Source organism: Penicillium brevicompactum (genome assembly GCF_028827555.1).
Source record: "Penicillium brevicompactum strain IBT 35665 chromosome Unknown utg000005l_segment0_segment0, whole genome shotgun sequence".
NCBI lineage: Eukaryota > Fungi > Ascomycota > Eurotiomycetes > Eurotiales > Aspergillaceae > Penicillium > Penicillium brevicompactum.
The window spans coordinates 3,512,063-3,539,842 of NW_026623208.1; the positions used below are offsets into that span (position 1 = coordinate 3,512,063).

The window sequence follows — 27,780 nt, forward strand, 5'->3', positions numbered from 1 at the left end:
CACTCTTTTTTAACATGATTCTTTCGTACATCTTTGGCCTGCTGGTTGCCACTTCCGGCCTGGCCAAGGCCGTCAACATCACCGGCTATGAATATGTCATCGTCGGTTCCGGTGCTGGTGGTGGTCCCCTCGCTGCTCGTCTCGCGTTGGCTGGCCACAAGACTTTGCTTCTGGAGGCTGGTGACGACCAGGGTGAAAACTTCAACTACACCATCCCCGCCTACTCTGCCAGAGCTTCTGAAGATGAGAAGCTCTCTTGGAACTTCTTCGTCCACCACTACGAGGACGAGGAGCGCCAGGCCCGGGACTGGAAGGTCAGCTACGACACCCCGGATGGTGATATCTACACTGGTCTGAACCCTCCCGAGGGTTCGACCATGAAGGGAGTTCTCTACCCTCGTACTGGTACCCTCGGTGGTTGCACTGCCCACAATGCCCTGATTGCCGTCTACCCCCACCAGTCTGACTTTGAATACATTGAGAAAATCACTGGTGATAACTCTTGGACCCCTGCCAACATGCGCAAGCACTTCGAAAAGCTTGAGAACAACGGTTACTCTCTCCCCGCACAGGAGGGCCACGGCTACGACGGCTGGCTGTCGATTGAAGAAGCCCCTCTCAGCATTGTCCTGAAGGATACCCAGCTGCTGAGCATGCTCACTGGCGGTGCCTTTGCCCTCGGAAACTTCACCAACACCATCATGAACATTGGCACTCTGCTGCTCGGTGACGCCAACGCCGACTCCAAGAGCCGTGACACCGACCCCGGCTACTACCAAATCCCTATTTCCACCGATGACGCCCACCGCAACGGTCCTCGTGAATTCATTATCGAGGTCCGCGATGCTAAGAACGCTGATGGCTCCAAGAAGTACCCCCTCGATGTCCGCATGAACACCCACGTTACCAAGGTCGTCTTTGACGAGTCTGAGGACCCTCCCCGCGCCACCGGTGTTGAGTTCCTCGACGGTGAGCACCTGTACAAGGCTAGCCCTATGTCCCGCTCCGCTCTTCCCGGAAAGCCCGGTTCCGCTACTGCTTCTCGCGAAGTTATCGTTGCCGGTGGTGTGTACAACTCTCCTCAGATCCTCAAGCTCAGTGGTGTCGGACCCGCCGATGAGCTCAAGAAGTTCGGTATCAATGTCATCAGCGATCTCCCCGGTGTCGGAACCAACCTGCAGGACCACTACGAGATCTCCGTCCAGGGTAAGATCGAGGAAGACTTCTCTTGCTTGGACAAGTGCACCTTCAGCATCCGCGACCAGGAAGACCCCTGCATCAACGACTGGGAGTCTCCCATCCTCGGCGACCGCGGTATCTACTCCTCCCCCGGTCTCGCCGCCACCATGCTCTACAAGAGTTCCACTGCCGGCGACGACTTCGACATCTTCGAGTTTGGTGGTCCCGTCAACTTCCGCGGCTACTTCCCCGACTACAGCATCAACGCCACCGACGAGCACAACTGGTTCACCTGGGCCATTCTCAAGGCTCACCCCCGCAACAACGCCGGTACCGTCATGCTCCAATCCGCCGATCCCCTCGAGATGCCCAAGATCACCTACAACTACTTCGACAGCGGTGTCGGCGACTACGACGCCGATCTCACTGCCATGTACGAGGCCATCGAGCTTGCCCGTGATGCCTTCAACCGCCAGCTCGTCAACATCACCGAGGTTCTCCCCGGTCCCGACGTCCAGTCCGAGGAAGACATCAAGCAGTACGTTAAGGATGGCGCTTGGGGCCACCACGCCTCTTGCACCTGCCCCATCGGTGGTGACAATGACCCCATGGCTGTCTTGGACTCCAAGTTCCGTGTCCGTGGTGTCTCTGGTCTCCGTGTTGTCGATGCTTCCGTGTACCCCAAGGTCCCCGGTACTTTCACCGCGGTCTCTACCTACATGGTTGCCGAGAAGGCTGCTGAAGATATTCTTAACGAGCTCAAGTCTAGCTCTTAATCTCTTCACATGCCTAATGTAATTATAGACGTGTGATTCGGAGCGTTGTTGGTCTTGATGGATAGACCACTCGGTGTTGTTGTGGCGCCACTCTTTATACCACTCTTTATACTATGTATATTTAATCAATCGTTTAACAATCATGAGATCTGGCATACAAATCTGCTGGATCAGTTGATATTTTCTACAATCTTCGAACCACCAAGGCCTGCTTTGTTGAGTGCTGCGTAGGTATTAGTCCCATCTTATTATTGTGACAAAGGAGCTATTCGATGTGACCTCTGGATATCTTTTGAGTCACCTGAGTCATAAGGTTTGTACCAAAGTGAGCTCTCCAATCCTTAGAAAACTTCACTTTGACATTGTCAGCAAACCATGGTTTCATGTCAAACTAACCTGATCATGCAAGTACTATTGATCTGAAGTTTGCGAGGCACACTGTTTAGATCGGGCTCCATCTAGATCATTATGTCATGATAGTGCCTCACAAGCTTTTGGAAGCAAACCTGATGTATCTATGGGGCCATCCTTTCCAAAATACCAGTGAGAGAGGTCTAATGGTAAAACAAGATATGCCAGGACTCAGCGTGGTACTGTCTAGAAATGAATCTGAAAAGTCACTTCTAGTTGGCCTGTCTGGCACGCGTCACTCTCCCCCATGCTCCTTTTTCCATATAAATTCCCATGTCTGCCCATCTCTCACCTAGCTTATCTTTACGTCTTCCACAACTTCCACCTCTTGGCAACTCCGCAACAGACTCAAACCACTTGGTATAGTAAACTGTGATAGGGCATCCAAATGAGAATGCAGAATATCAAGGCTAACTGGAGACGTGTTTACTGCAGTGGCTATCACAACGTCAACTACAAATCTCCTCCAAACCCCAGGAGAGCGGCAACCTTGTCCTCACCTCGAGGGAAGCTAGCTCAGCGAAGGAACCATTCATGCCTGTTGATGAATGGCTGGTGTGTGAATCCAGCCTCCTGGTGGACAAGATAAACGGCCCTTTCGAACGAGCGCCGGCGACCGGCCTCGGCGATCTGAATAATTGCCCGCAGGGATGAAGCTCCGCTACATTCTGCGGGTGGATACCTATGGCATCTACAGACTGCGAGAGGTGGCTATTGCCTCTCACGATCTTGTCCACTCGGTCCGAGAATACAACATCGTATACCAGACCGAGGAACGGCTGGTGGATGTCCTCCGTACCACCAAACTCGGAAAGCGGATCACGCTTTCCCAGTTTTGGGATCTGGTGCGGACCAAGAGCTGCCAGCGCTGCCAGCAACCGGGCAGGTGGCTGGCGGTAAAGTTTTGGATGCGCCTGTGCCGTGGGTGCGTATCTGTCTTGTACCCAAGCATCTCACCAAACCAGCGCATTTTGCCTGGCGTGATCCCCCTGGACGTCAACCAGCATTCCTTCGAGGGAATGTTTTTCAGCTGCTGAAGAAAGCATTTTTGTAAGACAATGTGCCTATATCCTCTGTTATGCCCCATCCACTGACCCATACCAAGCAGATGGGAAAGATTTTGTCGGCGCGGGCGTTTGCCTGGTTTGCAGGGTCCCGGCTGGTTTAGATAGATCTAGACCTCTCGTGCTCTTTCTCTCTCTTCTTCTTTCCTCAGGTCTCATAATATTACTGTTTTCACGTCAGATTCTATCTCGAGCTCTAAGAAGTTAATAGAAAGAATATGTCAATCGCGGGTCACGCTATTCCTTAACAGAGAGGCTCTAGTATTCTATTGCAGAAAGGACTAAGAAAAGTCACATCCACGCAATCAGCTTGCACTCGAGCTGATATGATCGAACCAGCGGAAACGTGAGGCCCTGTAGTTAGGCTGCAGGGGATATGTACCATGTCTACACGCACGAGCTTTGTGTTTCATTCCGTCATTTCAGCCTCCAGAATACCCCACAGCTGGAATCAGAGCACCAATGTCTCAACACCGAAAACTGAGTGGCCAATTAGGCTATCTTCCCACCAGAAGAAAACGCGGATCGCCATTAGACAATACTGGAAGTCAGGAAGACCCCAAAAATATTTTCAAGCTTTCAAGTCTGCAGGCATCTAACGACAAGAACATAAGAAGATATTCAGAAGGTGAATCGCCAGATGATATACGCATTCACTTTGCGAGGAAAATCGACGTGTTTCCAGCCAGGGAATATGTCAACAAGCGAGTCAATTCCTGGACGGATGGCTCCCTGCGTATGATGGATACTACCACTGGCTGTCTTTGCTTTTTCTCTTACCACAGGACGGTGGTGTTTCGTGAAGGGGAGTTTGTTACCAACACGTGGAGATCCCTCTTTTATACCATCTCAGTTAGCTTATCAACAAGAGCCGTTTCCTTGTACCAACTAGCTTCTCAATAAGATATCAGTCGTGTATTTTCGAACATTTTTTGGAGAAGCGAAGATGACATCATTATGCTAGATTTAACCGCCTACCGCTTCTGCGTTAGTCAAAAAAAAGGATTTTGTTTGTCTTCGCCCCGAGCCATTTAGAGGTATCGGGAATTGAATATGGTTTAAATCAAGTTTGTCTCGCGGTTTCAACTGCTGGGATTGACTACTGGAAAGTAAAAAACCCAGGTTGTTTCACAAGGACGCCTTCCACTGAACGTTGACTTGCGGTTGAAACTGTCGCCGCTCTCATGAACTGAGATGATCCCCTTTCTACACTTTTTAAAGCATCATCTACGGAGTACTCTAGCTTAAGTTTTGTTGCTGAAAGCAAGTGTAGAATTAAACATGATTCTCGTATTGTGTTTGAACAATTAAAACTATTCGATCAAGAGCCTAATCAAGCAATTAGCGACAATTCCCAAAGTCGAAGCGAACAATTGAAGTGCAAGGTAATTCAGCGACTCAGAGACCAATTCGAAAACAATGTAGATTGACTCAATCTCTACAAAATGATTGCAGAAAGGGAAGTGGTCAATCATCATAGAGGCTGTTCCCCCTGGATAGTGGGGCGGGGCAAAGGGATATGATTGGAGAGAACAGGGATATCCGTACCTGACCAGTCGGAACAACGCTGTATGGGAACTATAAACCCGGAAACATTCTCCAGCTCATGGAATTCGTGTTCCTGAGATATTTCTGTGGATTCGCCCTGGGGGTGGCTGCGTGGTTAGTGGATATCGTGAGTTCCGTAAAGAGCCTCAGTGTCGATGCCGAATGGGAACCGGCATGGAGTACCGGGGAAAAGAAGGATCAGATCCGACCTGGACTTAAATTTATGGCCTTCAGTTTCGTCTCGAGAGCTTTCTTAAATACATTCTCTTGAGCAGACTAGGGCCGCTACCCTATCCCTTTTTTCACACCCGATCAGATTTTTATATGGAGAATGAAGTCATAGATGGAACCGTGCGACAGCTCCACCGCGCCTTAACTGTGCAATGACGATGGCCACGGATTGATATTACGAAACACTTTCCAGACTCCCTGCAGGAGATCATGCCGAGCTACCGAGATTGGCTGTTGCTTTTAAACGAGTTGACTTATCGTTCCTGTACTTCCTAGTGTAGCTGATATCCAGCCCGCTGGTGCATGGTTGGGTCTTCTTGGCACCCGAAATATTCCTAGATTTCAGCGCGTGAATCCAACACGTATACCGTAGACCGCCAGTCGGACACCTATAGCTTAAGCAAAGCCTTCTTCCACCACTTTTCCTCCTCTTCCACGGCGTTGATCCGATTCTCCGCCCGTCTAAATCCGTGACCTTCTCCCTTGAAGACCACCAACTTAGACTCGCGACCGGCTTTCTTCATCTGCTCGACCATCTCCTCCGCCTGGTTCAATGGAACGACACGATCTTCGTCTCCCTGAAGGAACAAGAGCGGAGCGGTGATCTTGTCCGCCTTGTAGCAGGGGCTACGTTCCAAGAAAATGCGGTTCTTGTCCTCTTCGCCGGCGCCCGGCTCGAACAACAGTGCAAACGCATACTGGCTCTCGAACTTGTGAGTATCCTCGCAGAGAGTTCGAACATTGCCGATTCCATAAAGTGAGGCGCCGCCGGAGAAGATATCGGGATAATCACAGAGAGCTTGGAGGACAATGTAGCCGCCTGCACTACCACCGCGGATTCCGACGCCGTTCTTGTCTACTTTGCCGGACGAAGTGAGGTATGAGACGCAGCTTGCTGCATCAGCCGTGTCGAGGAGGCCTGGTATAGTCAATTAGTATATTTCCGAAGCATGAGGGATTGCAGTGTAGTTCGCTTACCCCATTGCCCATTCAGGGAATCCCGGTATGCCCGGCCGTATCCCGAGCTGCCTCCGTAGTTGACCCACACCACGGCATATCCGCGCGAAGTCCAATATTGGTCAGTGACGTTGAGACCGGACCCCGTCATGGAAGTGGGGCCGCCGTGAACACAAACAATCACGGGAGGCAAGGTGCCGGCTGGTGCTTGGAATTCGGAGTTCTGAGGTGGATAGAAAATTGCATGGGCCTCGCCTTCGAGGTTTGTGCCGTGAACTCTTGGGAAAGAAATGTGCTTTGGGTGGGAGATCATAGAAGCAGGCATCACGAAATCGGAGGCAGCTTTGATCGCATTCAGTTGCACATTCTCGGCTGTGTCGAGTGTGAACAGGGTGCTGAAAGTAGTCTCGCTGGAGCCAAGTAGAGCGACCTTGGAGTCTGATAGGGGCGTATCCGCGATGATGATCGTGTCTGTCACTGGGATATTGATATCTCTCCAAGTTTCATTTGTCAAATCGATGATAATGAAGGTCCAGCGGGTATTCTTGTTGTAAGAGGCCAACATGCTGGTTTCAGTGAGAGCGACATATGTGCAGCTACAACCATGCGTCATTAGCAAGAGCGATATCGTCTTCTTCGCATCAAACATACTTTCCAAGTCGCCAATCTGGCTGAGAGAATTCCACGTCCTCCAAGCCACGAAGTTCTAACCTCCGGGTTTCCAGTATCTCAACCTTGGTCCGATACAACTGCCAAACACCAGTACGGTCACTTGTGAAATACAAAGTGTTATCGACGCCCCATCGAGGCTGCGACACACTTTCCTTCTCGGGCACACCGGCCACGAGCTGAACATCAGTGACCCGACCATTGTTCCACTTGGCAACATACACCCGGGCTCCAGTCCATGGCATATCGGGATGAGACCACTGATTCCAGCAAACCCGGGTGCCATCAGGAGAAAACTGGGCGGCGGCGTAGAAGTCATCACCGGAGGCCACGTTAACAATTTCCTTGCTTTGCAAGTTGACAGCGACCAGGCGATTATGAACCTGAGACGGTTGGGGCTTAGTGTGATCTTCTTCGATCGCTAGTAGCCACGATGGTGGAGCGTTGTCTCCAGCTCCGAGGGCCGATGTGCACACGTAGCGGAGAGTTGGATCAGTGTTGGTAACGCGCTCAATGTCACCGCTAGAGGGGTCAAGTCTATGGAGATCTTGAGTTTCATTATCGGTGAAAATGATACATCCATTGGACGCGATCATTGACGCGCCTCCATATTCATGGACCTTGTTAGAGGCGTTATACCTGGCGATGGGGGGTCAGCATTGGCAGTAACGCAGACTGCGGGTGTTTACTTCGCTGGAAGGATATCGCGTCCTTCTTTACCAGAGTACTCGACAATGCATCCTCTTCCCTGCTCCTTGGGGCGGGCTTCAATGACATAAATCTTGCCATTGGAGGTCTGCGGGGATCGTCAGATCATGCCCAGGCGGGAGCTCGCGGCGTCGATCATTGAACTTACTGCGATGGACTCGAACTGGACGCCATCGGCACCCAAGAGGGTCGAGCTGATTGGGCTTTGCCATTGACCGAAAGGAGCTGTGGTTCCCATTTTTGTGAAAGTTGAGGTTTGTTGAAGTGGGGAAAATTCTACCCCGCGGAAGTCCTCTACGGCTCAGCCTCGTTGGATCTCAGTGAGATTCCTTTTCTTTTTCTTATTTGCCTCTATTTTTAGTTTTCTCTATGATGACATTCCCCGAGACTACTATTGATAAGCGGGTCATCTTGATTTTCATGATAAATATCCAGTTTGGTTTAAACACAGCATAACTACCAGCGGTATATTCTTCAAGTCTACACACCCAGCTCATAGAGCATCTAAACATTGAAGTGAACTGGCTCAAATGTACTTTTAACCCATTTCCCCTGCTCTGCAGCAAAATACACCTGAGATCCCGGCGACGAAGGTCTTAACCAAAGACCCTTCTCTAGATCAAAGTATGCCTTTCCACATGATTCACAGCATATGCTAGGCTTCTTACTCTGATCAACCTCACTGGAATGATCATGCTCACATGGAGGTCGGCGTCCATATTGACGGAAAGTGGCCTTTAATCGTTCCGACGGGCGATCCGGGCCTAATGGGCCCAGTGGTCGAAGGTACATCTCGAGCATATCAACAGGACCCATTTTACTCGCATTCTCACCTCCAACCGGGGCTGGTGATTGCACTGGATCTGATGGAGGCACGTTATTGAGATCACTCATGGTCTGAGTCAACACGGTGGTTTGTTTTGACATCGCCCTTAATTGAGTCTCGAAGCAGGCTCTCTGCTCTCTGATTTCGTCAATGATCATACTGATAGTTTAGTAGATTAGCCAGGGTTTCTTGCACTTGAAAGTCGTCATGAGCACACCTGTTGAGGAGGACCTGGTATGTTCCGTCGAGCCACGCTCGGGTCTGCAACATGCCCTCGACAATCGTAGTCATGTCTTCTCGCTGGAGGAGAAAGATACCTTTTTGGCTCATCGCGCGACGACGGTTCTCGGCCTCCTTCTCCTCATGCGTTCGGTGATACCCGGGCTTACTTTGAAGCTCTTTTTTATATTGATAGTCCCAGTAGTCGAAATCTTGAAATAGTAACTCAATTTCCTGGCTCATTTGCAGGTCAACTGTTGAGAAGTAGATGTCCAGCCGTCTTTTTGCCTGAACTAGTGAGTTATGTGCCGTCTCCGCTCGTTTGTAAAACCTTTGGCTCTCATCCTTCGACTTGACCAAAGTGTTTGTACGATAGATAACCGTAATTAAGACGGCATAGGCAAGTGTCAAGACTCCAATGACGTTGGCAGCTACCGACAGAGGGCTGTCTGAGCAGTCAAGGACTGCTTGGTCACTTGGACTTTCAGGCATTCTAACAGTCAAGAGGCGAGCTGAGGTTGTGATGAGGATATCGTGAATTTGGAAATATTTATACGGCAAGTGCTTTTGAGTGGTGAAAGTGAGCTGATTATCATTTCTGCTTTCAGCCGCGGGGGCCAGCCCCCTGTCGGGCTGTGTCGAGGGGGCCAACGCAAACCGCAGGAACGATACAGAATGAGTGGGTCGTGTGCAAAAGCGCAAAGTACCAATCGCTCCAGAAAGTACTCCGTACCATGAGTAGAATTGTGTCTGACATAGAAACTTCGTTCCTATTGGTGAAGTTGTAGGTCGTGAAGCCCTTTATGTCTATATCCTCAGAATAGATACAAACGGCACAGCGATCATTTCTCCTCCACCCATTGAAACAACGGATCCATTCGCAGACTCTCCATGACTTTCGGCTCGAGTCCAATCCGGAGTTCCCACGGCGCGTTCGCATACCGAGCCGGCAAATCCCAAGCAATACGACTGAGCCTCCCATCAGGGATATCAAAGTCCGAGATCTTGCCCAGCACGGGACCAAAGTCCATATCGTAGAAAGCAAAATTCCGTAGACTACTCTGTAGGTAGTCGCATTGAGCGAGAAAGGTTGGCTGCCATTCCGGTTTATTGACGACGGCCGCGATCTCAGTGCGGATATACTCGTCATCGAGGGCTATCCGATCCCGTCGAATAGCAACAGCCAATTGAGCGACGGATGCAACGTCTGTAGCTTTGAGTCCATCTATCCTCTGCTGCATTTGGTCGGCGGCTGAGTTGGGTGAACGGTTGACATAAGCGCTCTGGCATAGAGGACTCTCAGTACAGAGTGCGGAGTACGCATTGCCCATGTAAGCATCCGGAAGAGCGGGTCGCATAATGGCCCGAGTATCAGAGACGGTTCCCATGGTAGACTTGCGGTTCGCATCGGTCGGGGTGGGTGAAACCGATTCACGCGCTCTGATAACACACAGCCACATGAGGGCGGCGAAGACGTCATTACGAGACAAGTTGACTGAATGGTTTGCAGAGGAAGCACACATTTCTCGGAGCTTTGCAAGCTTAGCATCGCTTATGACAAGCCTTCGAGTTACTGGGACCTCGGGGATGAGCGGGACTGAACCTTGGGCAACTTTCGATGAAACATGCGTTTGGATGCAGGCTGCAGGCTTCTGAGCCAATCCGGCTTGGAGAATCTGCTTCCTACCGGCTTCCTGCTCGGCAGGGGTGGTCAGGGGAACCGTCGGCTTTTCGGTATGGACATTCTGACAATGTAAGGACAGTGCTTTCAGCACATTCGTCAACCCTTTGCCATCCATGACCGTGTGATGCATAGTGGCGCAAAGGATAAGCCCGTCTTCCAGAATATTTGCCTGAAGCCGGAACGCAGGGCTAAGCTCGTTGGATGCATGATCAAGAGGAATAGGAATAAACACGTCGTCATATGATATCTTTGTTTCTGGAGCTCTGGAAGTATTGCCGGGGAGATAGCTGTTGTGATGATGTTTGACTTTGAACATGGGATACTGATCTAGAACAGCCGGGATCGCAGGATGGAGCTGTCGTACACCACCGGGCTGTGGAATACGAGCGACATTTCCTGTCAGAAAGGGCAGGGAGAAAAGCAAGCTGTTGAGTCCCGATTCAATGACGGACAATGCTTGAGCATAATCTTCTGGTTTGAATGTCAAGAAGAAAGTCAGGTGCATAGGTGGAAGATGGTGGTCCAGGGGTGAGAGGTTGTAGGGCTGGAAATGGGGATATTGAGGCCGCATTGTGTATAGTCTTCTCGTGGTGCTCGGTCACTTAGTCGCGATACCTGCATCTAGAGATTGAATTATGGGAAGTGGGAGTTTGTAAACGGCATATATAACCTTCCAAAGTTGGAACACAGCTATGCGAGGGGGCTAATGCGCCTTGATATCCTTTGTGTGAGTTCGGTACGAGATGGCTCCTTGAAGTTTCCTTCGCATAACCGCAGTCAAAGGCCCCCTCGCTTAACACAGTTACACGCATTGGAAACATGGACGAACCAATCCTGAGCATCGGGTCCTTGTTCCTCCCGTGTCCTAGTCGAAAGACGGACAAGCGTCTCCACATTCGTGTCGATCTGGGGGCCAAGACGTGTCGTTTCAATGGATAAATGACAGTAACGTATGGATCTTGAAAAAAAGGTTTGCTGGTGCGTAATCTCGGTCAGTGTTGGATTTTGGACTTGGAGAGGCTGAGTAGGGAACTTTACATAGAAGCCATCGCTCATCAGATTTGAACAGTGTGTGCTCTCACCCCAACCCAAAGAACTTATAGTTACAAATATAAGGAACGGCATAAGATGGGAGTAGCAGACGTTCAATGTGGTATTGCAGATAAGTAGGCGATAGATTGGCTGGAAAGGTGATGGACAACACGCTAAAAGAAAAGACTCCTAGGACTCATGAGGAACAGTGGAATTTGGGTGGCCCAATGTGATGCAAACCCAAACAAATAGTAATCAGCATAACAAACAAATGAGGGTATATGGCACATAAAGATCGTATACTAGGAATGTCAATTGCAAAGAGACGCAAGATGATCCACGTCAAGCCCACCGCCACCCGGAATCATGGGATTTCTGTCGCTTTATAACAGACGACAGTAGACTATCCCTCTTACCGAACGGATTGCGCTCGTTTTTCTTTTTCTGCTTCTTCAGTAGCTGTACAGCGGCATCGGCATCGATGCCTTCACCGGTATCCGTTATTTTCAATGCCCACTTCGCATCTTCGGTAGCGAAACCCAGGTCATTGACAATCATATCAATAGCTCGATCAACTGGATCAAGAACCTGGGGACGAGGAGGTGGGATGCGAACAGGCAAAGAAGCCGGTAGAGGGATGTGCGGAGGCGGCGTTCGCGAACACGCAAAGCTGGGCTCCGTAGATGACTCGACAGGCGTTTGTGGCTCTGGAATCTCAACGGATTCCGAAGAATGGCCAAGCACCAATGTTGGAACAGGGGGTACTGGCTCATCCGTCCCATCCAAGTTCCGGAGGATGGCGCTGTATTTGGACATCGGTCGCTCAGTGGAGAATGAAAATCTACCTTCTGGTTCTTCGAGGCCACGGGCACGGCGATTGCGGAGTTCTTTCGCAAAGGCGGTTTGTCGTTCTCGACTCTGGCGCGCAGGACTCAAGTAGTGAGAAGTTGGGGGCTTCGCGGGACTGGAGTCGCGTTCCTGGATTTCGTAGGCGCGAGAGATCGCCTCCTTAAGAAATGATGACCGACTAGTTTCTGTCTCGAGCGTTTCCCATTTTGTCAGCCCTATTGACTGGGCTACGGAGAACTTGGCAAATGTGGTGTCCGACTGGCAGACAGAGCTGAGTGCCAGTACCGCGCCAAGACCTAGCGTCAAGATGTAAGAGGTCCATTCCTCTGTTTAAATTAGCAGTGAATGAAGCCAGGCTTGTCGCGCAACATACCAAGAACGACTTCTTCGCGCACTTTGTCGTTATCTGGGACATCCATGTTATCGAAAATTCCGACCTTGCGGGCTTCTATACATTTGCCGTGCATGGGCTGCAGCAAAACACCCATGCACGTCCAGATCTCGGTCATGTCGTACATTTGTCTTTGCGAGAGACCGGAGAGATTTCCACGACCGAAACCCGTAGGTGGCTCAAAGAGCACATTGTTAATGCCGAATGGTTGGGTCATGGTGGAAGACGAGGTAGAGTACTTCTTTGCCTCGCATCCCCCTCTAAGCCAATCCATCTGGCCTGCGAGATCATTTTCACGACTTTTCCCACTGCCAAAGATACGGCAAAAAGTCCAAATACGCCAGAATGCATCGTCGACTTCTTCGGCGCGCTGGTCATCGACACCTGCCAGACCGCGGACCGTCTCGTGGCGAAGAAAAGGGGAACAGCGCGCAAGAACAAGGGCCTTGAGTTTCGCCAGCGTATAGATATCTTGCGCGTATCTCTGCAGATATAATGTGGGCGTGTATTCAGGCACCTGCGAATCCGGATCGATAAGTGGCTGCCACTCCATTTCCCACGGGGGACTCATCTCCCGCAGTTCCCATGCCGGCGGAGACATTTTGAACAGAGCATTCTTAATGAGTGGCAATTCACGACATTTGAACGCGCGATAAGTCTTTCGGTTGACGAGCGCGAAATTAAACAGGTCATCGAGCGAGTCAATCTTCTCCATAGTCGACAGGATCAAATCCAGCGGCATATCCGGTGGTAGGCCGGGCGCGCCCGCATGACTGGGAATTTCCGATCGCGATATCACCGGCGATGGACAATGTGGTTCTGCAGGCAATTCATGAATTTGATCTGTCATCTTCAGGCTGCTAGCCTGCGCAGTGGAGACCAGCGCCCAGCTCTGGCGCATCTTGTTCCGCACCTCGGCTTTGTGCGCGTCGGATTGACCCGCAGGCTTCGGGCCGCCGGGGCTACCGGACAGAAAGTGTTCCACGACACGCTCGAGCAGTGCGGCGGTTGCCAGGTCCTCCGTTTGCAGACGGGGTAATTGGAGTTGGTCTGAAACCTGCGTGTTTGTCATGTGGGGTTGCGATTCCGACCGGGCGCTAATGCGGCCTTGGCTTTGTTTACGAAATGGCGCCAGAAAAGATTTCTTCTTCTTGTCTTTCTTGTCGTCATTGGCGCTGCTTCGGCTGGGGCTAGAATGGGATCTTTCTTCCCTTGTCTCTGTTGCCCTGGGCGTTCTTTCCAAGTCTGAGTGATCTCTACGATTTGATCCCTTGGTTGGACTGGGTCTTGACTTTGAGCGACCGCTCGGTTCTTTCGGCTTCTTGGGCGTGAGATGGATATCGGGCCGGCCCTGCGGCGGGAGAGGCGCCTGGCGGGTCGAGATCCAGTCTCCCTTGCCGCGACTGACCTGGGCTGGTCCCTCCAAAGGGCTCTTGTGCGACTGATCTTTACTTAGGCCCGCAAGCGTTCCCTCGAGGTCTTTCGTTGCCTGTGACAATGTTGGGGTGAGGCCAGGGCCTGGGCTATGGACTTGCAGCTCGTTCTCCCCCTGCGGACCCCTGCGATAATGTGACGGGATCTCATTATATTCGGAGCCAAACCACACATGTCCAGTTTGGCGGTGCGTTCTCACCTTGTGGACATTTGTTGACTTCCATTCCTTACGGCCGACCGGGGATGTAGGGTGCAGCGGCGAAACCACGAGGTCTCTCTGGGATGTTGGCACATGGGGCCGGAGAGGCGGCGACCCTGATGAGCGAGAGGAGTCACTCCAGCGATGACTCGCCAAGTCATCACTTTGCGCTGGCTCGAGGGGTAGGGGTTTGTTCTTCAGGTCGGTCATGGACACCTGCTTAGCGGGTCCTTCATGCGAGGACATGTGCAGGGTATACGGCGGAACGGTGGAGGAGCGTCGGGAGAGAGCGATATCATCAAAGACACCCGCGACCACCGGCGAATGGATCGAATATGCATCGGGAGATTTGTGCGGGTATCTACCATCGTCGCCCCAGAATTCCGTTCCCAGAGTGGTGATGGAAGTGCGACGGCTATAGCACGAAGAACCACCGTCATACCCATCCGATCCCAACGATTGAGATATCGACTGCTGATGCTCAGGATCCACATCGGCGGAGTAGCGATACAGGATCAGCACACGTTCCTCCAGCTCGCGCTCGAAGAGCGATGGGCCCAACTGCTCCATATTTCGATCTGCGCCGACCGGGGAGACAACGGAGAAGTGCGATGAAAGCTCTGGAAAGAAACGGGCTAGACGGGATGCTGATCTTAGAGAATTTCGGGTTGACAATGAGGAAATTTCAGAATCGCTGAAGTCGAGCGCATCCAGGTCAATGATACTTGATTCCGGGGAGGCACAGCAACTGTCCCCGATCTCCCCGAGTGGCACCTCCTCTTCTTTGTGGTCTTGTTCTTGTGATTGGCAGTGGCTTTCTTTAGATTCCTTAGTGCCGGGTGGCATGCAGGGTTCTAGAGATGGAACCGATTGCCCGTCAAGTTCTGCGATCTGCCCTGACATGATGAGTTCTTGGGGATCGTTCTCGACGATCGGACTTGAGGCGCTCCCGCGCACTGTCATCAGCTCATGGCGTGCTTTAGACAATCGCCGCTTTAGGCTCATTTGTAGATCCAGCGGCGCGCATTGTAGCTTTGGATTTCTGCGTGGTCGCAGGGGTTGTAGTAGTGGGTGAGAACCCATGTTGTTACTTTTTCAAGTGTGTCTATTCTAGGGGGGGTTGTCTAGGATATTTCTTGACCTTTGTTAGCGCAATAGAGCTATTGAGACTCGATACCGAAGCTCATTTTGGTAGGAACTTACCTCAAAATTTTCGCCAAGCGTCGGGGAGACGAACTGCAGTTCTTTGTTGTCAAATTAGTGCGGGTGTGGCTGGCGACAAAAGACAAAGAACATCGAGGATTTGAAGGATCCCAGGAGAAATTCAATGGGAAAAAACAGTGTCAGCAAGTTCTATATCTCTTAGGCCCCCAAAAATCAGCAAGGCGCAAGGTGTCACAACATGCTTCGATCAGCGTTGTGAGTGGCCCTCATGCATTGTACTCCGGAAGCCGAAGCCGAACAGCAATGATAAAAAAATATTTACTCCGTACGGAGTACAGAGATGCTGAACATCTAAGACATTATCAAGTCCCAACTCTCTCATTCAAAGTAGTACTCCGTACTCGCTTTACGAGTCCTATTCTTGTCCTCGTGTTGATCGTCGTCAAGGGGCAATGATTGACGGACGCCAACATCGAACCAATCAGAGCTACACCAAGAACTGCAGCCACAAAGATTAGAGAGACGCGGCCGCTGGCTAGTCCGTTTGTTGTTCTGAATAGCCCCAGATAGCCCCCATAGAGTTCACTCCGCCCCCAATCCCGTCAACCCTAACGTTCTTTTGCGCATGCGCGGTCGGAAGTGGAGACCAAGACCAACTCGCATTGATCGTCGCTCAAAAGTTCTGCAGCGGGACATTGCTTAACGTCGCCACATGTCAGCGTCATTCCGATGGGGTCCACGATCGCACCCCGCTAGCCAAGGTAGATAACCTTTTTGTACGGAGTAGAGATCGGAAAGTGTCGAAGCGCTGGCGCCAAAACAAGCGACCTCGAAGGTCATTGCTCTCAACAAGAATATCGCGTCGCATCATTCCTGTGCGCTGGTGAGAACGGACTTCTCCCGTCGCCCCATTCTGGCATGGTTGTTGCGAACTAGACATTCTTGCCTCCGCTCTTCCGCCCCCAATGCCAAGTTGCCGAACCGACTTGAAGTTGGGGGCGTCAAATAACGATGACGCAGATTCAAATGCCTCCCGAGACCCCGCTTCTTTTGAGTGGATCATGAATAAATTGAGGACCCATCGCTGTCAAGCTGTCAAGCTGTCAAGCTATTGAGCTACCGAGCTGTATGCTGTGCTGCAAGATGCCAGTTGCCGGCCGGTGCGCACTTGTCAGGTGAGCGCCCTTCGAGGCACAACAAAGGCCGATAAGGAGCTGGACAAAACATAAACAGTCTATGTTGCTGGGAGGTCGAGAAGCGCAAAAAGTGCAGGCTTGTGGGGGTCGCGAAAGGGCAGAATTTGGGGGCGGAAGGGGTGGAGCGCGAAGTCCACTTTTTGAAGACATCCGTGGGCAACATCAACAACGTCAACAACGTCAACATCACCCAAACCTGCTCCAAGGCCCATCCAGGATTATGCGGTAATCATTTTGCTTGAATCTCGGTTCTTGTTCCGGGTTATGAGAACCCCCAGAGGCCAGGCTGTGCTCGTATCCGATTTCCACCTCCGGTGAAGACTGCAGCTCCAATGCTCAGACTGAACTGTGCTGGCATGAGACGATGTGGTCAGCTCTGCTCGTACGGAGTACAAATTACATGCTACTCACAACTCTCTTGACACCAAACTGCATAGCTTGCAGTACCGAGGCTCTCTCTCTCTCTTCTTGGCACAGTTTCTACCCCGTACTCACCATGCAGGTCGACTCATTTCCCTAGAACAGTTAGACATACGGAGTACTTCGACGGGTTTCTCCGCTACTGGCGATGTAACATCGTCAGAGCTGACCGATCAAACAATCACTCCTGCATGATCGGCAGAAGTGCGGGTCACAGCCTCCAAACTGCAGCTTGGCCCCGACATTCCAGCCAATAGCAAGTGACCTGCGTTCGATGCTACCCTTGTACCGAATTGTCATTTGTCATTTGTTGATTAACCACAACGAAACAACCGCCCGTGGCACCATTAGCCTATGTACACAGCTTCAGCTGCTTTCCCTTTTGGGTAAATCGTCTGAACCGTCCAAGTTTCACTAACATGAGTCCAATTAATGCCCAGCGCTCGTCGGCATGTTTTGCTCCTCTGCACATTACTTGCTTTTTCCCTTCGGACTCCGGACGCCAGATCTTTGTATAAAGCACCTCGTTTCGCTGGTTGATTCTCCATCATAACAAGCAACCACCATCTCTCACAATGTTCGGAAACCTCTCCGCCGCAGCGCTCCTGGCTCTCAGCCTCACAGCTTCAGCCACCCAGATCTTCAGCAACTCTGGAACAACCTCTGGCTGGAGCTCGACCAATCAAGAACACAGCGGCACTGTACAGGAAGTGACTAACGTCGTCTACAAGGGCCCCACAGCCCTGAAGATGACCCAAGTCTACGACTCCAGCTACACGGGACGCTACCACTCAGAAGTAGTCAAGAACAACGTCTACAAGCGCGGCGACACCGGCTTCTACGGCTTTGCCTTCCGTCTCCAGGAGAACTGGCAATTCTCCCCAGCCCAGTCGTACAACATCGCCCAATTCATCGCCGACTTCAGCGACACCGGATGCGATGATTACATGCCTTCTAGTATGGTCTGGCTGGTTGGCAACCAGCTCTACACCCGCGTCAAGCAAGGCAGCATCTGTGCACAGAAGATTGAAACGTTCCCGAGCCTTGCGACTGTCTCTGCTGGACAGTGGCATAAGATTGTCATCCAGGCGACTTGGAAGTCGGATGGCACGGGCGAATATAAGCTCTGGCTGGATGGCAACAAGCTGTTGGATAAGCGGAACATCGCCACGACCATTGATGATAGCCGGGCTTTCCAGTTCCGTGTTGGTCTCTATGCTAATGGCTGGCATGATGATAAGCAGATGAAGGGGACCCAGGGTACAAGACAAATTTGGTACGATCAGATCGCTGCGGGCACTACCTTTGCGGATGCGGATCCCGATCAGTGGTCGTGAGTGATCAGTAGTATATTCCGAGGTTTGAGGATTCCACATCGGTTCAATATCCTTAAACTGTTATCGGTCCAGTGTCATCTAAGCTATCGCTACCATTGAATGTTTCTATAAATCAACCATCGAGGGTGAATCACTAATATATGTGCCCGGAACTTCTATTTGTCCACGGGTGTTTCGCTGTTCTAATGCAGAAGAAGAAATCATGTATCGTCAAGTAGAGCAGCCTTTCAGCCACAGTCCTTTCGGTCACCACACTCAAAATATGGCCCCGAAGTCAGCAGGGGTATTATAAATAAACATTTCCCCGAAATACCATTCGTGCTCTTCCAAAATTCGCCTACCACGCTGGCCTGCGTTGCCTGTCTGATTGTTGATCCCCTCAATCACTTTCACAACGTCAGGTGTGACCGTCTCAAAACTTGGTTGATCAATCCAATACTCCGGAGAAGGATGAGTGTAATCAAAACCAGGCGAAATGAACGGGATTGCCGGTATAATATCTTTATGATGTGTAGCACGATAAACGCTGACCGGCTCGTGTTGCTGGGTAATGAACTCGGCCATTTTCAAGTTTCCGGTTTTGGGAGCTCCGAATGTCCACTAGTTGATGTTTTGTCAGTATTTGCATCTATCGTGCTCGAGCTTGAAGGTTACTTACCACATCCAAAGTAAATCCATCAACGCGAAGCGCGGTTCCGGCCAGCGTCGCAACAGCCGCACCAAGACTATAGCCCGTCACGACCACGCTGTAGCTCGGGTTCTCCTTGATGAGACGTCGGAGCTCAGCAGTAACCTGGTCCTTCGCGCTCAACCAATAGTTCCAAAATCCAGTGTGAGCTTTGCAGCCCTCGCAGATCTCGGACACATCGGTGAAAACAGGAATGCGCAAGTCCTGATATAAGTCGGCGGTTGTGACTGTTCCACGGAAGGTAACGAGGATCAACTTTCGGGTGTAATCTAGTGCAATATACCCTGTCGCAATTGCTGTGCCGTGGTATATGCTAGTGATCTCGGTATCATCCGCCTGGACCAGCTCACATGGTCCTTTGTCGCAGCTGAGTTGGCGTCCAGTAGTGTTGAGATTCACGTCGCACATGGCTACGGCGGCGACTTGCGCAAAGAATCTGAAATCATCGAGAAGCTCCGATGAGATCTCTATGATGCGAATTAGCGGCATGAGCTTGGAAATCGTGATAACGTGCCGGCTTTAACTAACCTCGGCGCGAGAGCTGGATGGGGGAAGCTAGGACGCTCGTGGTGAAAAATGATAGCCAGGCGCAAAGCCCAAGAATAGAAGGTAGCATGGCTTGTAATGCGAGGGAAGAGCCCTGTGATCAAAACACCTTGGAACGTTTTGAGAGAGGGAACTCATCCCTCAAGGGCAAGGTGTGCCCTCTTATAAGTCAAAATCATCGGCCACGGTCCTGGCTGAGGGGTGTAGATCATTGCATTAGACTTAGATATCCATTGTCGTAGCTGCGGGCCCATCACATCGTGGTATTCCACTCTTATCCTCTATTGCACAAGAAAACATAGTACACCAGCTCGAAATCGAGTGCTCACATTCCCAATTAAAATCACCCGTACGTCGTTGAAAAGAGAGCGCCGTGTCAATACCCCCAAAGGCATCCCTTCTCAATACATCCCTGCAATAATTACTCCGTACTCTATACGGAGTGTGACTCGGAGCATAGGCGGCTCAAAAACTCTGGTTTTCAGTAGCCGGCCCCGAGCTATACCTGAAACGTTCATGTGCTTTTCTGTCTCACTTGCTCTTGCCGAATATTGGATGGCTTGAAATGCGTAAATGCAAGTCAAAGGAGCTTTTGAAAAAAATTAACCAATATCCCTCGCGTTGATGGAGCTTGGGCCAATAATACTCGGAAGCTAGGGGTGCTAAAGATGCAACTCCTTCTTAGTGCATGCAATATGAGGTCAACCCCCGCATTCACTCGAAGTCAGAGCCGAAGCAGGTTTGTGGGATCTCTGTGATATTGTGCGGAATTTATACAATTTTGTTTTGTACCGGAGCCGCTTTTTTCATATCAAGATTTGAATTTTTTTCGTTCATCTATCGTTAACTCCACGGGTATGTGTGGTGGTGGGTCTAAGCCGTTTCACTAGCTCGGCCGCCTATTTGATTGAGGCGTACGGAGTATCCTCGGCATTGCCTTGACTGAAAAATGATTTGTCTTCCACATGGCAATTCAGCTCTGGGTCCGCATTGTTTCATCGCAGCTCCTAAATTCATACTGAAAAGGGGGGCAGCATGCTATTTGTGTAATTGACTCTGGAGTCAATCCACTCTACGGAGTACGGCTCAAGTCCACGGGCATTCCGGATATTTAGTGATCTCGGGAGCATCTTGTGTCGATCATTGGTGATCAGTAGATCCAATAGTGGCATCGATGGTCAATTACCTATCAGATCGTAGCGAATATTTTACTATCACGCCTCAATGCTACCTACCAAGGGTGAATCCATCGAAGGCATTCTCAGTTACGGAGTACGGAGTATCTCTGAATTTCACCCAGACAATAGGCTAAGATAGATCCCCCACAGGACACCAAAAAGGTTTCCGACCAGCATCCGTCTGTTAGCGGGCACCACGGCGAAATTGAGAATCGATACCAAAGGCCAGAATTTCAACCCAGCAAACATGATTGACCAAAAGTCCTGCGTCAGTGTCAGCATTTGAAACCGAGCCCTCGATCCCCCAGCATTTCCTCAGATTCTAACCAAAGTTATCAAGGCGCAATACATACCTCCTGAATTTCCGCAAGGATAGCGTCGTATCCCATCCCGCGCAACATGCCCATAGTAGTGATGAAAAGAACCGTGTTCCAAGCACCACCAATAGTCTGATCAATCACGATCTTTGCGACCGTGTTTGTGGCATTCAAACTAGGCTCCGAGGTGCTTTGTCCGCCTTTTCCTTTCTCTCCCTTTGACTCCCGACCAGGGAACCAGGCTTCCAGCCCTCCAAGCCACAGATAACCCAAAGGAGAGATCACGATGGCGCACGTGGCGAACTGAGTTAGAGACTCAACGTCAAGTTCAAAGGGGATCTGGTTCCGCAAATCAGACCTCTTTGTTTCATTAAGCGTTTCTCATCGACACGTGGCTGCTAGTGCGCCACAATGCGATCTGCCGTGTTTGCAACCCAAAATTCCGATCTCTGAACGATAGAAAGACTTACATCGGCTCGATATGATTTGATACCCTGGGCCAAAACGTTGGAACCAGCACTGATCAGCGCCGCCTGTAAGGTAGCCTTTGCAATGGGTGGGACGGCCATATTGTCTATTTCTTCTTGTGTGGTCCGAATGCCCAAACTCAAGCCTCGATGGTGATGGAATGGGCTGAAAACGCGACACGATGTCCTCAGGGTCCTGGGTGAAACAGCGACCGAGCCTGACACGTCAACAACCCCGCGATCCCGTGACTGTTTTCCGCCTGGGCAACTGCATTGTAGATCAGAAAAAATATCTCTCGCTACGCGGAATCGGTGTATGCAGGCTTACGGAGTATAGCGGCCCGGGTCGTTTATTCGCGATCAGGCAGGTGTAAATGATGCCTGATTACTAATTAAAGTCCCGGGCCCCGGGGCCGCTTTAAGCCTGCGTAAATCAGTGCAGAGTCCATCGAGATACCACTCAAGACAGTTCCGCCAAAATTCTACTAAAGAGAATGCCTATCGTAGCTCAACATGTTATTTTTTCTCCCAGATGCGACCGAATAACAACCTCGGGACTCCCCAGGTCGTCACGCCTGATCAGGTACCTTTCAACTCGGCGCCACCTGCAATTTTACAACAATGGGTTACGGATTATTGCAGAGCCAGTTCCAAGGTTAGGACGACTTCATTACAATGAGCCTCACGTCTTTGTGAGAGAGTACCGGTTTTCCAAGGCTCTTTGCATGAGATGCTTGCCCTATTTATATATCCAGCTCTTTTTTCTTCATCAATCTTTGAAAATGGATGAAAGGAATATACAATGCAACTAGACTTGTGAAATATCCAAGGCTGCGGTAATTTATATAAATGAAAATAATCCTTGCCAGGTGCTAGGAAGTTCTGGGTTACAGATAAACGGCATCTTTTCTGACTATACGAGGCCAATCTAGTACAAGCTGCACGACAGCCTCAAGTTATTTTACAATGCCAGTCTTCGCTCCAGGTCCACATGAGACCCACACATGGACTCTTCCAGTCTGGGATGTTATCTTCGATCGATTGACAAGTGGAAAGGTTACCAGTCCTCATCTCAATATGGGCAGCGGCAAGCCGCTTTCACATCGTACGGCTAAGCAACAGATCGACTGGGCTACCAAGCTTGATTTGAGTTCTCTTAACCAAAAGACCATTGACAAAATTTTGAATAGATTCTTCGGTTTCTCCGCAGGGACGCAGTATCTTGAGGAGAGCAAGATTCATGTCCTACACCAATTGGGCGAGAAACATGCGCCTCTTCATAAGAAAGTCGAAGGTTGGTTGAGCAAACGAGAAACCAGGGACGAATTCCACTCCAGGATCGAATTTTACTCCAGTTATCGAGATGCCATGGATAACCTGGAGAAAGTGATGATCTGGCCAAGAGCAATAGACAGTCTCCCTTTCAAGACAAACATCACGTACGACGTCGCAGTGAAATGTTCAGGATGTTTCCAATTTCTCTGCAAGAAAAAGCTTGCCTCGATTGAAGGCTATGACCTTTCCGGTCGGAATTGGCTGGAGGCAGCTTTTGTCGGTGAGAACACTGAGTTACTTACGTACCTTGCCACCAATATGGACCCAAGAGATATGATCAAGCCAAGAGATATCAAAATCAATGACCAAGCCGAAACTCACATTCTTATTGCTTTCCTGAGGTACAACGCCTATGAGGCATTTGAGATCGCACTTGATAGAATGACCGATGACTGGACTGTTAAATCTGACAAACTGAAAGAGATATTTGACCCGGCCACAATGAGCGAGCTGTGCGCCATCGCTCCACCATCCGTTGCAAAGGCCCTTTATTCCAAGGGGATCAATATTGGCAATGTCGAATGTGAAGACCACCCAGTCGGCGCGCAGCTTGAGAGTTCCTGGCATATGGCAGCAGCGTTTAATCCCGAAGCGCTTGCCATGGTCAAATGGCTCGACAAATTTTCCACTCTCACCCCCAATGTTCGGAACAATTACAACCAGACCCCTCTGATGTACGCCGCGAACTTCGAGCAGCCAGGAGCCATTGCATGGCTCTGCGAAAACAGCGACCTCACACTTTCCCGATTTGAAGACGGACCACCAGGGTATGCTTTACTCTGCGCCGCCGAAAGCTGTTTTGAAAACAGTGTGGAGATCTTCTCAATCATCCTCGACAAAATGCCAAAGCAGATCATGAGCATCGAGTACGGCAAGACATGCGGTACACAAATCGCCGCTGGCCTTGTCCGACACCGAGAAAATCTAAGTACTGGGCAGGTCAAGGCACCCGGCCTGCGGGAAGTAGAGCGCCAGCAGGTGTACAAAATGCAAGCACTCGTACGCCGACTCCCCAGCAACTGGCCGGGAAGCACATGGCATCTTGCATTGGAGGCTTATGCGAACGATAATGGCGTGGGTGTGCTGAAGCATAGTATGGGAACCGAGACGCGACGCACGCGTAGTAATTCTACAAGGAGGAGGCGCGCTATGAGGGTCACGAGAGAGGCTCTGGGTATTGAAGATGAGGATGATCATTATAACTCAGCTGCCAGTGGTAACAGCAGTCTTTCCTACTCGACTACATCGACATTGTACCCTCGCCACCATTCCAAAAATAGATATGCGTCGCGGTCTCGAAGTCGTGGAAGGCAAGGTATTCTGAGTAAAAGTCGGGACGCAGGTAACAGGATTTCCAAGATGTTGCGCTGGAGGTAGAATTGTGGATGGGGTTTGGTGCGGATATTGGAAGGTTGATTGGGCTATATGTTGAGTTAAGGGACCGGGGGATCTCGAGTGTCAATGGTGGACTCTTCAGACTTGTTGTTGGTTCTCTGTTGCTTTTCTTAGTTTCAAAAATCATGTTTTCAGCAGTGCCTGCCGCTTAAATTTTGCTCCTTCGGGTTGTTTAGTCTGTTATCGCTGTATTCGAATGATTAAGTGTCTTGAATTATTTATATCAACGTAAAAAAATATAAAAATATTCTGTTGGTCCGACGATCACTTGAGCTAAGTACTGGGTCCTCCGAATCTCCATCGATATCCATGAATCACAAGTGCTTTGAGACACTTGGTGAGTTTGAGAGTCTGTCCAGCTTGGCGCGACAACGCTCACCAGTCGAGAACACCAGGAGAAGTGCCACTCTGTGCTCCGCCGCTCACGCAGTCTAGCTCTTTACAAACTAGGTAACATCCAGTTAGCCATATGGAAAAAGCAAAAAAGCTGTAGAGACTTACGCTTTTCGGCCTGTTGGAAAAGATTGCTTCCTTTTGGCTTTTGCATAGCTGGAATGACCTGGGCACCCTGTAATCTCTCCAACTTTCTGTGATCTTGCACCCGACGCAAAATTTGATGAGTGTCTGCGACATTCAATTAGACTGATATCTCTCTGAGTTGGAAGGATGACATACTCTGCCCGATGAACTCGATGGGTATGCTGGAAATCGTGTCAGCCTAAGCCGCCCATATGATATTAGCGCAGACAACATACCTTTGTGCCTTGCAAACTTGTCGATACTGCTGTTCGATTTGGCGAATGAGACTATTTGATACATTCTCAAACGTTTTGGATATGGTCTCAGCTGCGATCTCGCTCACAGGAGATCGAGAGAAGATGTCATATCGAATTTGCGTCTTCGTCTCCGTGGCCGGCAGGAAGGACAAAGCAAACCATAGTTCAGTATCGACAAAGTGATAGAAGAAGGTGGCTGGGAATAAGGAGCTATCATCGACGGGGTTACTTCCCATGATCCGTCTAATCACTTTCATAATAGGAGAAGGACCAAAGATCCGGGGTGCCTGGCTCTCCAACTCTCGGGTAAAGAAATCAAGATACGAGGGTTTTGCTTGAGAACGGGTCAGATATACAGCTCCACATTGATTGGCAACGAAACTCACTAGCCATTTTCCAATTAAAGTCACCGGGCACTGTCCGACCAGCAACCCAAGACAAGCTTTTGCGTGGAGCAGATTTGCGAGCGAAATTATTCAAAGATGATAATTGCTCCTCGCTTAGTTCTGTTCGGTCCTCTGCTTTTAGGTTCACAAGCACCATGCCATGATCAGTGGTATGTGTGTGAACTTCAAAAAGACTGTTCTGCGACTTGTCGAACCCAGGCACATCGTCAAATTGGGGTGCTTTGACCAACCGGCCAGTGGTGTCGTAGCTCCACCCATGATATCGACAGCCCAAGACAGTCGACGCACCAGTCTCTTTTCTGGTAATCGTATAAGCACGATGGCGACAGACATTATGGAAAGCACGGATCTTGTCGTCTTTTCCGCGGATCAAGAAAACTGGAAACCCGGCAAGGTCGAAGGATTGATATGCGCCAGGTTTGTTGAACTGGGCAGTGTGTGCGAGGTATATCCACGTCTTAGTCTTGTTAGTGCGATCCAGTATATTCATAGTTTTTCTATTACTTGACTGAAAAGCCCACGACGCTCAAGCTCAAAAACGTCCCGACTTGACCACCATCCCTCTGGGAGTTCCGGCTCCTTTGACACAGCCAGATCCGAATCAATGGTTGGATTTGAGGTAGACTGCGGCAGCTTATCGGACTGGCCCGGTTGGACAAATCGCGGCCATGCTCGGTGAATTAAAAAGGCGAGTGTCACCAAGGCCACCAGAACCGAGCTAGGCGAGAAGAAAAGATATGTCTGAGTAGACTCCATAGACACAAGATTGTTTCAGCCAAACTGATTGACTTGTTGGGGTGTTGTGTGTGGTTGACGAGTGAAGTTGATATACTTCTGATGAAGAGGTCCAAGTGCCGCGCCCCCACATAACACGCTTCGCCCTTGAAGTACATCGTGCAGCGCCCCTCTCCACCAAATTTCCCAATTAGGTTGCAATTTCCTGGAGCTATCTTTCTAGCAAACTGTTGACTTAGAGCCAATAGGCTCATGTATGTTTCTATGCAACATCAAATACGAAGGGAAACAAACAAATCAATTGTCGTTGCCACCCTCCTCGTTACCTTTGGTCTCGTCACTACGCCCAATGTTCATGACATACCGAATATTGTGGAGACACTCGATTGGGTTGAGATAGGTACCGGCCCGGGTGGCACTACGTGATTAGACATATTCTTCCAGGGACTATGTTCTCTATTGCAGATATAGAGATAGTTACTATCAAAATACTACCATAACGAGTTGTGCCTCTTTGAATCCAAATGTAATTTCCAAAATGAAAGTAACTGAGATAAAAAAGAATTCAGACCAATCAACTTCAAGCAGATATTCATGAGCCACTGAAGACAGATGTCAGTACATTTGATGTATGTGTTGGGACTGGATTGATCTTTCACCTAGACACAACGACAACGGCATTAAACTCCGACCAGGGAGACCAGGGAAAGCGGAATCTGATGACGAGCGCTGCCCACAGTCAGAGAGTTGAAGACAAACAATTGTTTCGACAAATACCAAAATGTCCTTCCAGCTCAATCTTCGTACAACGGAGGCACCGAGCTCAAACCCTCACCAGATAACGGAGCCCACGCCGCTTTGTACGACTCATACCACCGCACAAAAGAATTGCGGGTGAACAACTCTTCCGGGGGTCCATATCCATCTTGAAAATCAGTCCAGATCTGATCGCAATACATGATGATTGCCTCGAAGTGCGCAGTGGACAAATCCTTCTTGTCCTTTCGTGCGACGATCGCACTCCCAATTCCAGTCTGCCACTGGGGTGGCACAGTGCCATCCTTGGGGCTGATGTGAAGGAACTTGATGAACGGGTTGTCGAGGTAGTTCATACTTCCGCCGTCAGGGGTGCCGAGCCGGTGGATGACAATAGGGAAGTCAAGCAAAGCTGGGATGGGCGGGACATCAGCGGTGAAGATAGGGTGGCTCGACAGAATGGTAGTTGGCGAAGTCCGGGGGCCGGCTGTGCCTACACAAAGCACTGTCACCGCCTTGATTGTGGTATCGGGAGCTGGTGTCTGCTCCGATCCTTGGGCTTCAGACACTGAAGCTGGAAGCTTGGGTTGGAGGGTGGACTTGGGGTCATCAGGATTGGATGGAGGGTCTTTATCAGTTCCCGACTCTGAGTCCGAATCTGTATCGATGTTGTCCCACTTTGAGTAGTCAATGGGAGGCATCTTGGCGGCTTGTGAGGCAGCTTCAACTTGATGAAAGAGAGATGATGATGAAACAAGGATGAAAGAAAGACCAGTCTCAGAAGAGAGAGAGAGAGAGAGAGATGAGATGAAGTGAGATGAAGTGAGATGAAGTGAGATGAAGTGAGAGGGGCGAGAGGAAGGAAGGGAGATACCAAGCCCATCAA

General features: G+C 50.2%; 12 protein-coding genes across 12 annotated transcripts; 4 read left to right on the forward strand and 8 right to left on the reverse strand.

Annotated features, from left to right (window-relative positions):
• Positions 1-14: 14 nt before the first annotated feature.
• On the forward strand, positions 15-1,955 carry N7506_007171 (GMC family oxidoreductase; the record flags this gene model as incomplete). Its single annotated transcript, XM_056956464.1, has 1 exon — positions 15-1,955. One exon carries the CDS (start codon positions 15-17, stop codon positions 1,953-1,955), a length of 1,941 nt encoding a protein of 646 aa, XP_056810798.1.
• Positions 1,956-3,016: 1,061 nt separating this feature from the next.
• On the forward strand, positions 3,017-3,403 carry N7506_007172 (uncharacterized protein; the record flags this gene model as incomplete). Its single annotated transcript, XM_056956465.1, has 1 exon — positions 3,017-3,403. The coding sequence occupies one exon, from the start codon at positions 3,017-3,019 to the stop codon at positions 3,401-3,403; it is 387 nt and encodes a 128-aa protein (XP_056810799.1).
• Positions 3,404-5,598: 2,195 nt separating this feature from the next.
• On the reverse strand, positions 5,599-7,781 carry N7506_007173 (S9 family peptidase; the record flags this gene model as incomplete). The annotated part of the gene is made up of 5 exons (XM_056956466.1): positions 5,599-6,128; positions 6,188-6,762; positions 6,818-7,474; positions 7,525-7,631; positions 7,692-7,781. The coding sequence occupies 5 exons, from the start codon at positions 7,779-7,781 to the stop codon at positions 5,599-5,601; spliced, it is 1,959 nt and encodes a 652-aa protein (XP_056810800.1).
• Positions 7,782-8,047: 266 nt separating this feature from the next.
• On the reverse strand, positions 8,048-9,080 carry N7506_007174 (uncharacterized protein; the record flags this gene model as incomplete). The annotated part of the gene is made up of 2 exons (XM_056956467.1): positions 8,048-8,528; positions 8,587-9,080. The coding sequence occupies 2 exons, from the start codon at positions 9,078-9,080 to the stop codon at positions 8,048-8,050; spliced, it is 975 nt and encodes a 324-aa protein (XP_056810801.1).
• A 350-nt stretch (positions 9,081-9,430) lies between these two features.
• On the reverse strand, positions 9,431-10,843 carry N7506_007175 (uncharacterized protein; the record flags this gene model as incomplete). The annotated part of the gene is made up of 1 exon (XM_056956468.1): positions 9,431-10,843. The coding sequence occupies one exon, from the start codon at positions 10,841-10,843 to the stop codon at positions 9,431-9,433; it is 1,413 nt and encodes a 470-aa protein (XP_056810802.1).
• An 803-nt stretch (positions 10,844-11,646) lies between these two features.
• On the reverse strand, positions 11,647-15,260 carry N7506_007176 (uncharacterized protein; the record flags this gene model as incomplete). The annotated part of the gene is made up of 2 exons (XM_056956469.1): positions 11,647-12,479; positions 12,527-15,260. 2 exons carry the CDS (start codon positions 15,258-15,260, stop codon positions 11,647-11,649), a joined length of 3,567 nt encoding a protein of 1,188 aa, XP_056810803.1.
• Positions 15,261-17,532: 2,272 nt separating this feature from the next.
• On the forward strand, positions 17,533-18,294 carry N7506_007177 (polysaccharide lyase family 20 protein; the record flags this gene model as incomplete). The annotated part of the gene is made up of 1 exon (XM_056956470.1): positions 17,533-18,294. The coding sequence occupies one exon, from the start codon at positions 17,533-17,535 to the stop codon at positions 18,292-18,294; it is 762 nt and encodes a 253-aa protein (XP_056810804.1).
• A 255-nt stretch (positions 18,295-18,549) lies between these two features.
• N7506_007178 (lipase family protein) lies at positions 18,550-19,598 on the reverse strand (the record flags this gene model as incomplete). The annotated part of the gene is made up of 3 exons (XM_056956471.1): positions 18,550-18,894; positions 18,953-19,449; positions 19,511-19,598. The coding sequence occupies 3 exons, from the start codon at positions 19,596-19,598 to the stop codon at positions 18,550-18,552; spliced, it is 930 nt and encodes a 309-aa protein (XP_056810805.1).
• A 1,222-nt stretch (positions 19,599-20,820) lies between these two features.
• On the reverse strand, positions 20,821-21,592 carry N7506_007179 (Mpv17/PMP22 family protein; the record flags this gene model as incomplete). The annotated part of the gene is made up of 3 exons (XM_056956472.1): positions 20,821-20,970; positions 21,060-21,383; positions 21,494-21,592. 3 exons carry the CDS (start codon positions 21,590-21,592, stop codon positions 20,821-20,823), a joined length of 573 nt encoding a protein of 190 aa, XP_056810806.1.
• An 864-nt stretch (positions 21,593-22,456) lies between these two features.
• N7506_007180 (uncharacterized protein) lies at positions 22,457-24,202 on the forward strand (the record flags this gene model as incomplete). Its single annotated transcript, XM_056956473.1, has 1 exon — positions 22,457-24,202. The coding sequence occupies one exon, from the start codon at positions 22,457-22,459 to the stop codon at positions 24,200-24,202; it is 1,746 nt and encodes a 581-aa protein (XP_056810807.1).
• Positions 24,203-24,595: 393 nt separating this feature from the next.
• On the reverse strand, positions 24,596-26,159 carry N7506_007181 (putative iron-sulfur cluster-binding protein; the record flags this gene model as incomplete). Its single annotated transcript, XM_056956474.1, has 6 exons — positions 24,596-24,666; positions 24,722-24,844; positions 24,896-24,921; positions 24,976-25,330; positions 25,383-25,860; positions 25,908-26,159. 6 exons carry the CDS (start codon positions 26,157-26,159, stop codon positions 24,596-24,598), a joined length of 1,305 nt encoding a protein of 434 aa, XP_056810808.1.
• Positions 26,160-26,932: 773 nt separating this feature from the next.
• Positions 26,933-27,595, reverse strand: N7506_007182 (uncharacterized protein; the record flags this gene model as incomplete). The annotated part of the gene is made up of 1 exon (XM_056956475.1): positions 26,933-27,595. One exon carries the CDS (start codon positions 27,593-27,595, stop codon positions 26,933-26,935), a length of 663 nt encoding a protein of 220 aa, XP_056810809.1.
• Positions 27,596-27,780: the final 185 nt, after the last annotated feature.